Source organism: Loxodonta africana, chromosome 3 (assembly GCF_030014295.1).
Source record: "Loxodonta africana isolate mLoxAfr1 chromosome 3, mLoxAfr1.hap2, whole genome shotgun sequence".
NCBI classification, from domain to species: domain Eukaryota; kingdom Metazoa; phylum Chordata; class Mammalia; order Proboscidea; family Elephantidae; genus Loxodonta; species Loxodonta africana.
In genome coordinates, this window is record NC_087344.1 from 107,859,532 (window position 1) to 107,871,994 (window position 12,463).

The 12,463-nt window shown below is 41.6% G+C and overlaps 1 protein-coding gene across 2 annotated transcripts in view; it reads right to left on the minus strand.

The window, feature by feature from the left end:
* SLC35D1 (solute carrier family 35 member D1) overlaps positions 1-12,463 on the minus strand; it is a 46,133-nt gene that overhangs the window by 9,170 nt on the left and 24,500 nt on the right. The window contains exons 9-11 of one of the 2 annotated variants that reach the window (XM_003411247.4): positions 11,466-11,533; positions 8,719-8,797; positions 5,045-5,127 (exon numbers count right to left, since the gene is read on the minus strand). In XM_003411247.4, the coding sequence (XP_003411295.1) occupies positions 5,045-5,127; positions 8,719-8,797; positions 11,466-11,533 (230 nt within the window). The other variant, XM_023549488.2, reaches the window with a different exon arrangement.

The window sequence follows — 12,463 nt, forward strand, 5'->3', positions numbered from 1 at the left end:
GACAGTCTACTAGTACAGAAAATGTGGGTAGGACTTTGACCTACACAAAATGATGGAATTATTCAGGAGGAGAAGCAGATTGAAACTAAGAAGCAACACATGCTTCTAAGGAAATAGGCAAAGGAATTCTAAACGAGAAAATCGTGGATTCAGGCTGCTAGCCCAAAATACTCAGGAACCAGCTCTAGAGCTCGACTCTGAGTATACAATGTCCCATCCCAGGGACTGTGTATGCACCCTGGCCTGCCCACAGAAGTGACAGTAAAATGGTTTTTGTTATGCACAAGGAGGCTGACTTAAGAGTATATAGCCCATGTAATGATATATCATGGAGGCATATAAAAATAAAATTAATTCATCTCTTCACCATTTACTAGACAGCACTACAGTTAAGAATGAAGACTAAGAAGACAAACAACAGATCAACCATTTACCCGCTAGGTAAATGGGGCAAATTTCTTAACCTCCTCAGTGAGATGGTATATCCACAGTACTATCTCAGGATTTTTGTAAAGATTAAGTATAGAGTACTTAGGACAATTTCTGACACAATGTAAAAAAGGTTGGCTAACCAAAAAAGAGGAGTGGCAATACTAATCTCAGATACAATAGACTTTAAAACAAAATCCACCATAAAAGACAAAGAAGGACACTATATAATAATTAAAGGGACAATCCATCATGAGACATAACCATAATAAACAACTATGTACCCAATGACAGGGCTCCAAAATACATAAACTCTAACAGCATTGAAAAAAGAAATTGACAGTTCCACGATAATAACAAGATACTTCAACATACCACTCTCAGTAAAGGACAGAACATCTAGAAAGAAACTCAACAAAGATACAGAAAAGCTAAAAGACACAACCAGCCAACTTGACCTCATAGACATACATAGAACACCACACCCAATGGCGGCAAAGTACACATTCTTTTCCAATGCACATGGAACGTTCTCCAGAACAGACAACATCTTAGACCACAGAGCAACCCTCAACAAAATCCAAAACATTGAAATAATACAAAGTATCTTCTCTGACCACAATGCTGTCAAAGTAGAAATTAACAACACAAAGAGCAAGGAAAAAAAATCAATTACATGGAAACTGAATAACACCCTGCTTAAAAACCACTGGGTAATAGAAGAAACTAGAAGTGGAATAAAAAAATTCCTAGAATCAAACAAGAATGAAAATACATCATATCAAAGCCTTTGGGACACAGCAAAGGCAGTCCTCAGAGGTCAATTTATAGCAATAGATGCACACATCAAAAAAGAAGGAAAAATATCAAAATGGTGCCAGCAAAACTAGATGTCCATTTGCAAAAAAACAAAATGAAACAGGACCTATACCTCATACCATATACAAAAACTAATTCAAAATGTATCAAAGACCTAAATATAAAGCCAAAAACTGTAAGTTCATAGAAGTAAAAATAGGATCAACACTGTAGTTCCAAACACATAGCATTAACACAAAAACCATAATCAAGAACACACAAACTCCAGAAGATAAACTAGATAACTGGGATCTTCTAAAAATTAAACACTTATGCTCATCAAGACTCCACCAAAAGAGTAAAAAGAGAACACACAGACTGGGAAAAAATTTCTGGCTACTACAAGTAAAAGGTCTAATCTCTAAAATCTACAGGAAAATCTAGCACCTCTACAACAAGAAGACAAATAATCCAGTTAAAAAATACGCAAAGGAAATAAACAGATGCTTCACCAAAGAAAATATTAAAGCAGCTAACAGACACATAAGGAAATGCTGCAGATCACTAGCAATTAGAGACATGCAAATCAAAACCACAATGAGATACCATCTCACTCTGGCATTACCGGCACAAATCAAAAAAACAGAAAATAACAAATGCTGGAGAGGCTATGGCGAGATTGGAACGCTTAGGCACTGCTGGTGGGAATGCAAAATGATACAACCATTTTGGAAAATATGGCACTTCCTCAGAAAGCTAGAAATAGAAATACCATATGATACAACAATCCCACTCCTAGGAATATATCCTAGAGAAACAAGAGTCGTCACACGAATAGACATAAGCACACCCATGTTCGCTGCAGCATGGTTCACCTAGATGCCCATCAACAGATGAATGGATAAACAAACTATGGTACATATACACAATGATAAAGAACAATGATGAATCAGCAAAGCATTTCATAGCATGGATGAATCTGGGAAGACACTATGCTGAGTGAAATAAGCCAATCACAAAAGGACAAATACTGTATGAGACCATTACAGTAAAAACTCATGAAAAGGTTTATACACACAAAGAAAACAATCTTTGATGGTTACGAGAAGGTGAGGGGTGGGGATGGAAAAACACTAAATAGAAAATAGGTAAGTGGCACCCAATTCTGGGGAAGCCAACACAACTTGTACAAGGCAAGGTCATGGAAGCTCCATAGCCACACCCAAACTCCCTGAAGGATGGAATTGCTGGGCTGAGGGCTGTGGGGACCATGGTCTCAGGGATTATCCAGCTCAACTGCCATAACAGTTTATAAAGAAAACGTTCTACATTCTACTTCAGTTAGTAGCGTCTGAGGTCTTAAAAGCCTGTGTGTGGCCACCTAAGATACTCCACTGGTTTCACCCCTTCGGGAGCAAGGGAGAATGAAGAAAACTGAAGACACAAAGCAAAAATTAGTCTGAAGGACTAACGGACCACAACTACCACAGCATCCACCAGACTGAGTCCAGTATAACGAGATGGTGCCCAGCTACCACCACTGACTGTTCTGACAGGGAATCACGATAGAGGGTCCTGGACAGAGCTGGAGAAAAACGTAGAACAAAACTCTAACTCACACACACAAAAAAAGACCAGGCTTACTGGCCTGACAGAGCCTGGAGAAACCCCGAGAGTGTAGCTCCCGGCTACCCTTTTAGCTCAGTAATGAAGTCACTCCCGAGGTTCACCCTTCAGGCAAAGATTACACAGGCCCATAAAACAAAACGAGACTAAAGGGGCACAACAGCCCAGGGGCAAGGACTAAAAGGCGGGAGGGGACAGGAAAGCTAGTAACAGGGAACCAAGGTCAAGAAGGCAACGTGTTGACATGTTGTCGGGTTGTTAACCAATGTCATAATACGTGTACTAACTGTTTAATGAGAAGCTAGTCGTTCTGTAAACCTTCATCTAAAGTACAATTAAAAAAAAAGAAGTTTGGTTAGTATTTTGTTATTATTACTACTGAATGCCTATTATGGGTCAGGCACAATGATAACACAATGATAAAAAAGACCAATGGTTCCTGCCCTACAAATAGCTGGTAATCTAGAAGTGGCGATGGATACACATATAAGTTACTAGGCTACATTATACTCACTCAGTTATTTACTGAATGATAACATATTAAGCCACCACCTGCCTATCAGTTTATCATACTGTGGTGGCTTGTGTGTTGCTGTGATTCTGGAAGCTATGCTACCAGAATTTCAAATACCAGAAGGGTCACCCATCATGGACAGGTTTCAGTGGAGCTTCCAGACTAAGGCAGACTAGGAAGAGAGGCCTAAAAATCTACTTCCGAAAATTAGCCAATGAAAACCCTATAGATCACAACAGAATACTGTCCAACATAGGGTTGGAAGATGAGCACTACGTAATAGCCACAACAATGCACTCAAATGTACCAATGATCGTGAAGATGACGAAGGACCATGCAACCTTTTGTTCTGTTATACATAAGGTTGCCACGAGTCAGAGCTGACTCAATGGCAGGTAACAACAACAACGTATTAAGGGGGTGAGAACTCAGGCTCTAGAGTCTAACTCAACAGAGTTAAAATCCTTGCACGTGACTTGTTAGCTATGTGACCATGGCAGATCTGTGGTCGTGTGCATGTCTAAGAGCATAATGCCTGGCATACAAAAACAGCTCAAAAAGACATCCTCAGAATGCATTCAAGTCACTTAACTTCTCTAGGCCTTAAGTTCCTTGTTTATAAAACGGTGGTAATAAAAGAACCTCAAAAGAGAGCAATGAGGAATTAGACATTTCAGTAGCAAAAGGAGGAAACCCTGGTGGCGCAGTGGTTAAGTGCTACGGCTGCTAACCAAAAGGTCAGCAGTTAAAAGCTGCCAGGCGCCCCTTGGAAACTCTATGGGGCAGTTCTACTCTATCCTATAGGGTCGCTATGGGTCGGAATCGACTCGACGGCAGTGGTTTTTTTTTTTTGGGTAGTAGTAAAAGGATCAAATTTTCAACAAAAAGTGCTGGGACGAATGAACATCTGTACTAATAATAAAAAAAGAACATGATACAAACTTCACAGCATATGTAAAAATTAATCCAAAATGAGTCATATATGTAATTGTAAAACCTAAAACTATAAAACTTCTAAAAGAAAATCTTTGTGACCTTGGGGTAGGCAAAAATTTCTTAGCTAAGACACTAAAAGAGCAGAATTCATAAAAGAAAAAAGTGATAAATCAGAATTCATCAAAATTTAAAAATTTTGCTCTTCAAAAAAGACTTAAAAAACAAGCATAAATTGGGCTTTTATGATCATTTAAATATCATTCAGAATTCTAGAACTGAAAGAGATCTAGGATATAATATAATTCACCCCTACACTGAAGACAAGTAAGGTCTAAAGAAACTAAGTAATACGCTCAAGGTCAGACACACATACAGCAGTTTTAACAGAGCTGGTATTTGGAATCAATTCAACAGCTATGGGTTTGAGTTTTTTTTTTTTTTTTTTTTTTGGTATTCTTCTTTAGCTCTGAATTTTCTTGAAAACGCCTTACTGCCATCTAGGATAATAAATGACTGTTCTCTGAAGGTTAAATAAAGGGAACTCAACTTCCGGAAAAGATTTCCCCAATATTGTGCGGATAATTCTTTCTCCCCTTTTCCTGAAAAGCATTATGTAGAGGCAATTTGTTTAATAAATTAACAAATCTGCCACTAAATTAATAGCCGAAACTTACTGTGACACTATCTGTGTACCCAAATCCCACTTGTCAAAGTGGTTACATTTAAATTATTTTCACTTACCTGATATTTAAACCAATGAAGTTTGTCCAAGTGAAAATATAATCTCCACCAAAGACCATTCCAATATAAGTTATTAATATATTCTGAAAAGAAAAGCAACAATATACTGTTACATAAGTTTAACTGAGCTTTTTAAATATACACATAAACTCACTCACACTAAGTGACCCAAATACCTGTCCTTAAAGAACGCTAAGAAGGAAACAATGACATTAGCCTCTTCCCAAGCTATCCTTCCAGAAGGCAAATGCTTTCACCAATACTGAAGAATATCAACAGTTACCAAACTTTCCTGCCCACTAGTATGGGCTGACATTATAAACCTAAATGAGAAACACTGCTATAACTGGAGTAGGAAACACAAAGGCACACCTGACAGTCTTGGACAAAAGTTGCTCACATTGAGCAACTGTTGACTTGTGAGGGGAGGCCGAAGTAGGAAAGACTGCAAGCATCTTTCCCTCTTTTTCAACAGGAAAAAAGGGATGGTGGGGGCTTTACCAGCATGAAAACTGTTTTTAAACAATCTTTCTTGGTAGTCTAAAAACATACGGGAAATCATCTGTAAGCATTACACCTCTCTGACTCCTTTAAATTCCCAGGTGCAAACATCTTCTGCTTATCAGGCTCCCTTTTGACTATCCTCAGACAGTAAAAGTGAAACAAAAGTTTCAAAGTTTGAACTACTATTCAAATACTCCCCAACCTCTCCTCATATGTTACTGCCCTGCTCTCCATTACAACGGCCACAAATTTTAAATCTCAAACATTTTTTAGTACCTGGGCTCTAGTAGATTATGTCTATGAAGCAGAAAGTAAAGTGCTAAAGTATTTCTAAAAGGTTAAAAAAAAAAAATTCCAAAAAAATTTTATAATGATGTACCCTGAGAAAAAGTATTCAAAATCACATCAGCCTCTTCCAGGCCTAAGGATGGAGTCTACAAGCTCCTTAGAGCAGATTTTCTTATTATAGCAACCCTATAGGACAAACAGAGAACTGCCCCAGAGTACAGTTGCCAAGGAAACACCTGGTGGATTTCAACTGCCGAACTTTTGGTTAGCAGCCATAGCTCTTTAACCACTATGCCACCAGGGTTTCCTTCTTATTATTAGAGGGGGAAAAAATAAAATTAAATATGCAACAGCGAATAAGGTCAGTTGGCAACTGGGGAAACTCTGTAACAGGACCTCTTTTTTTTTTTGCCCTATGATGAGAAAAAGCTGCCCCTCCTTTGAATGCAGAAAGAGAGAGAAAGAAAGACAAAGAGAGAGAGAGAGAGAGAGGCTGGATCAATTTGCATAACCTGTCAAGTTGATTTCCACTCACAGTGACCCTATAGGACAGAGTAGAACTGCCCCATAGGGTTTCCAAGGAGTTGCTGGTGGATTTGAACTGCCAACCTTTTGGTTAACAGCCAAGCTCTTAACCTCTGGGCCACCAGGGCTCCCAATTTGCATAAGCTGCCCAGAAAGTTCAGAGTGAGAAAGGTCACAGAATCCAAACCCTGTTGCTCAAAATCAGAAGTTAGAAAACCTGAAGGTGTGTATTAGAGGATCTTAACCAAGGCTTGCTGTCAGGAAAGGGCACCAACCCCCCAAAGCAGAAATTTCCAAGGAAGCAAAGAGGAATCTATACTGGCAGCTCGAATGGGTTTTCTTTGTTATGTCAATGAGGCAGTATTACTACTGTAGGGTGTGTCTTAATCTCTTTGAGATATAAAAACACATTGAGCAAAGGACAAAGCAAACAAACAAAGATGGGGGAAGAGAAATGCCAAGTCACATGAAGACTGCCCAGGAGCAGAAGTTCAAAAGAGACAAGGACCTTTCCTTCAGAGCCAACAAAGAAACAAAGCCTTCTCCTAGAGCCAGCGCCCTGAATTCAGACTTCTAGCCTCCTAAACTGTGAGAAGATAAATTTCTGTTTGTTAAAGCCACCGAGTTGTGGTGCTTCCGTTGTAGGAGCACTAGGTGACTAAGATAGAGGCCAGTGTAAAAAGTTCCACTGAGGCCTGTGAGAATCTGAAACAGCAAGGGCATCAGCAGACTCCCATTTGTCCAAAGGGGCAAGACATCGTTCAACAGCGATACCGCGTGAACTAATGGGAAGCAACACTAACAATGAACTAATTAGAAAATACAGTTTTTCCCTCCCTCCAGAGTTTGGATCCCTTTAGATTAAATAAGTCCCTGGGGTTCCTGGACTCCTGTGAAGAAGAGGATATATCAAAAGAAAGGTACTGGACTTTACGTTAATAAGAGAATGACTGTATTTGTACCCAATACTGATAATGACAAAAGTAAGAACACTAAGAGAGAGTCCATGCAAGTAGGTCTAATTGTTAAAATTAAACACAGGATTTCTGGCACCATCCTCTTCCTTGAAGAGTGTGGTACCAACTGCCCTGTCTCTTGTGTTTTTGCTGCTCTTATTCTGAAGATACATGCAACCCACTTTGCTCTTGAAGCAATCACGCTACAAAACCAAAACACAGCTGAGAGCTAATTTGGGGGCTAAAACTGCCTCCAGCTTTCTGGGCAATTCACACAATTGACTTGTTATATAGCTTATTTTAGAATCCTCTTCACAGCAAACATTCTAATTCCGTTATCTGAAGCCACAGAACTTCTAGAGCTTTAATCCAAATCTAGTTTCCAAAATAAGGTCAGGTGGGCACCACTCCATTTGGAGCATTGCAGTGGGAAACACAGCAGAGCAGTAAAAACTTTACCTCTGCAACCCCGTCCCTCCCTACTGACTGATGGGGTATTAGAAGGGACATCACAAGGGCAACTGCACCCTTTTCCCCAAATGATCAAGGACCTCTGTCTTGCCTTTTTTAAAAAGCAAACCTCCTTTGCAAAGTCATTTGGAATTCAACCATGCTGTGCCCTCTTGGAAGCCCTGATGGTGCAGTGGTCAAGAGCTCAACTGGTAACCAAAAGGTAGGCACTTTGAATCTACCAGCTGTTCCTTGGAAACCCTATGGGGCAGTTTTACTCTGTCCTACAGGATTGCTATGAGCTGGAACTGACTTGACAGCAACAGATGGCCTCTTGGATCTTAAAAGTAATAGAATCACAAAGTCAGATTAAAGAGGGCCCAGCTTCAAGGCACTAACTTCAGCATATTACCTTGGCTCTCTCAGCTGGAGACAAATGAGCCTCCCTCCAATGAAATGGATCAAGAGGAAATGACATCACTGGGAATGCAGACACAGCTTTTAAAAGTGGGCCATTTAAAGTCTGGCTCAGGCATAGGAAAACTCCCTTGATTAGCTTCTGGCAGGCATCCTTTCCCTACAAAACAGCTAGAATTCAGTGAGGCAGAGAACAGAACGTGCCTCACCGGGGGTTAAAGGGACAGGCCTATCACTGCCAAGCTATTCATTGCCCTGTGAGATACAAGCCTGATGGTCCTTCCTCCTCTGCTCTAAGATAACACATTCTCCTCCCACACCCCTCTGAGCTGAGTTGCCTGAAAGTAGAGACTGTACCTCCCCCAAGTTCTTAAATGTTGTCTCAGAAACAAGCACCACCATTTGTCAAACTATCAACACATTCGGTGAGGAGATGCGGATTATGGGGCGTCCGAGCATAGCCAGATTCTTACTTTACAGAGATCATTTTCAGATACCCAGACACCAAAAAAAAAAACTGTTTTTTCAACTCACCTTAATACAGCCAACTATTGTAGTTGTAAGAGCAGAATTATACTGAGTGCAGAGTACTGTGGCGTACATCAAGATAAACCTGGAAAGAAGAAAGTGGTATTTTGTATGTAGGATCCACTGGCTTACTTTATAATAATCTCCAATCAAAAAAAAACCAAAAACCAAACCCTTGCCGTCAAGTCGATTCCAACTCATAGCGACCCTATAGGACACAGGAGAACTGCCCCATAGGGTTTCTAAGGAGTGGATGGTGGGTTCGAACTGCTGACCTTTTTGCTTAGAAAAACAACCAGTACTGGCCAGTGCTGGCACATTCCAGTCACTGACCAACTGTGAGCTTTCCCCACCTCCCTGCTGCTTGTACTGCAGCTTCTAAGGCTGTCAGAGATTTTTTAAAATTTCATTAAAGAGAAACACATGTCCATTTCTGGCCAGGTATTCTTCCCTGCTACCCTCACCCTGGTGGCACAGTGGTTAAGAGCTATGGCTGCTAACCAAAAGGTTGGCAGTTCAAATCCACCAGGCACTCCTTGGAAACTCTATGGGGCTGTTCTACTCTGCCCTATAGGGTCGCTATGAGTTGGAGTTTACTCGATGGCAATGGATTTTTTTGTTTGTACCTGCACCCAAATCCTGAAAACATCATTCATAATCATGAATACTTTTTTCAGATCATGCTTCCTACTAATTTACTTAAACCATTGAAAGCTCGGAGTTTACAGACCCCAGTTCAGAGGTATACCTCCCTGACCTTTGGGCCAAGGTAAAGAGAAGAAAAATCCTTAAGGATAGAAGAAAGCCAAATTAGAACTAATTTAAGAGAATCTGTCTTGGAAGAAGTACAGCCAGAATGCTCCTTAGAACCAAGGATGGAAAGTCATCTCATGTACTCTGGACATGTTACCAGGAGGCTGCTAAAAGAAAGGGTCCCCCCTCCTTTCCCCCAGCCCCCTGATCTGGCCCAGAGGGGAGTGGCTGGTGGAAGGCCTATGGGGGAGGGGCTCAGGGCTGTTGCTGTCAGGTCCTCTGAATGGAGCCCAGCCACTTTCTCTCCTCAGGCTCCTCCTCGCCAACCCATCCAGCCCCCCCAACCCCCCACCCCCACCCCCTCCTCCCTCCCCATCCCCCACCCCCTACCCCCCACCCCCGCCTTGCCCCAGGAAACAACAAAGCCCAGGTGACTGCCCTTCTCCTTTCTTGTAAATACGAACCATGCATTTGTTCAGTGGGCCCTGTTTGTGTGAAGTCCATATCCATGATTCCTGACACTTGTCCCTCCCACCCCATCCCAAGTGGGGCAGAGATGCACGTGACTCCTGCCTGCCCTTGGTCTCTCAGACCTTGCTATAGCCAGAGATCAAAAAGAAGGGAGACCCTGAAAAAAAAAAATGATGTCCTTCTCCCTGAAGAAAAAGAGGAAGACCCTCAGCGAGATGGACTGACACAGTGGCTGCAACAATGGGGCTCAAGCATAACTACAATTGTAAGGATGACGCAGGACCGGGCAGTGTTTTGTTGTGTTGTACATAAAGTCGCTATGAGTCGGAATTGACTCAACAACATCTAACCACAACAACAAGAGAATACAGGTTCACCTGACAACAAAACAGCTGCAGCGGGAACTCCCAGGTTTGCACCGAGGCTTCCGAGTCTGACTCAATACCAAGGCACCGTATCAACTCTGTTTGGAAGCACCCACTCACAATATGCCTAGCCTGTGCCAGATCCATTCACAAATTTCAACTGAAATGACAGGCTGGGGGGAAAATGCATTAGGGAAATCACATGGAGGTGAGAAGAGGCACGTTTGAGGATCGATACCCTCTTGCCCACTACATATTCTCTCCCAAGAGGAAGACAACATGGGAGGGAGGCGTCAAACAGCCCCAAATTCAAATGCTGCCTAATAATTGTGCAGATTTAGACAATTAAGTTCTGAGCCTGCTTCCTCATAGGTAAGGGGACAAGACTATCTGTCAAATGGGCAAATGTAGAGATAAAATTAAATAACGCATGTTGAAACAAAATGGTCCTTATTACACAGTTGTTGTTGTTAGGTGCCAGTGAGTCAATTCTAACTCATAGCAACCCCATATGACACAGTAGAACTGCCCCATAGAGTTTTTTGGCCGTAATCTTTACAGGAGCCCATCACCAGGTCTTTCTCCTGGGGAGCTGCTAAGTGGGTTCAAACTGACACCTTTACAGGTAGGAGCTGAGCCCTGCACCACTAGGTCTCCTTTATTACACAGTAGGTTATTGGTAAGATTGGTTTCTTTTTCCTTTTTCTCAGCATGACTTTGGGATTAGTTAAGTAGCCCTGAGGGCGCATTCCTAAGGAAAGCAAAACCACCTAAATCTAGAGGGTTAATTATCCTAGGGTAATAGGGAAAAAAAAAAAAATTTTTTTTTTTTTTTAATAGGGAAACCCTGGTGGTGCAGTGGTTAAGTGCTACGGCTGCTAACCAAAGGGCTGGCAGTTCGAATCCGCCAGGTGCTCCTTGGGAACTCTATGGGGCAGTTCTACTCTATCCTACAGGGTCGCTATGAGTCGGAATTGACTCGACGGCACTGGGTTTGGATTTTTTTGGTTTTAATATACTCAGGAGACACGAACAGGATACTAAGGAGACATGAGGCAGAAGGACCCTACAACAAACGCCCCTCACAGTTGATGGAAGGGATGGGCAGGTATTTGACAAATTTCTCTAAGAAAATTATCTGCTAACAAGGTACCAAAGGCTTACCCCATCACACAGGAGAGGGTGAATTGCAGAAGAAAGAGAGTGTCGGCCCAGCCTTCAAAATCCATTGCCTGTAATACACAAGAAAGCATCCAGTTTTAGGGCAGGCCCTCAAAATCGGGTATCCCATTCAATAATCAAAATTTTTTCTATGCACCTGCCCCCACGGTGCACACTCATACATTCCCCTACGTCACTCCAAGGATAGTGATGTTCAAGAATTTCATATATAAATAGAGTTGAACCAACAAGCAGTTTCAGAAGGCTTTCTCCTTCCCTAAATGTGATATGGGGAGACTTTGTACTTCTCCCTGTGAGAGCAAAGAAACTGGTATTTGCCTGAAGGCACAGCCACATCTGGCTAACCTCAGCAATTCTCCCAGATGGCTGTTAAGGTGCTAGTATTAAAGGCTTTCTCAAACATTAAAACATATTTTCTCCCTTTAACACATTAATGTACAAGGATACCCTTAGTTACACAAATTCAGCTGAAGTCTGTTCATAGATGGGGAGAATTATTGTTTTAAAACACTTGATTTTGAAAGCATGATTTTTTTTTAAGCCAAAAGTAAAGGAATGAAGAGAAATGAAAGGGTGCATTGATCATCTTATCTCTCACCCAAGAGGGAGAGATTCTTTCTCTCAAATGAATAGTTTCTCTTGCAATATGAGCTTGATAAGCAAATTAGAGAAACATTCCGCCTTTTATCTCTCTGCCAATCTGTTCAGCTTTAACTCATGCCACTCTGACATAAATCTCATGGCTCCAAGGACTCCAGGAATACCAGGCTCCTTGCGGTTTATAAGACATGACATGCCGTTTCAGGCTCGCCTGCCCCTGCCTGGAATGCCCTCCCCCTCAACACGTGTCTGATTCCTGTTCCCCTCTTCAAAACAAAACTCAAGCTGCAACTTTGTGGGGTATTTCCTGATCAAGTACTCCTTCCTTTGTGCCTCACAAGTACTTATCTCTAGGCCTCTTATCATTCTGAATTGCAAGT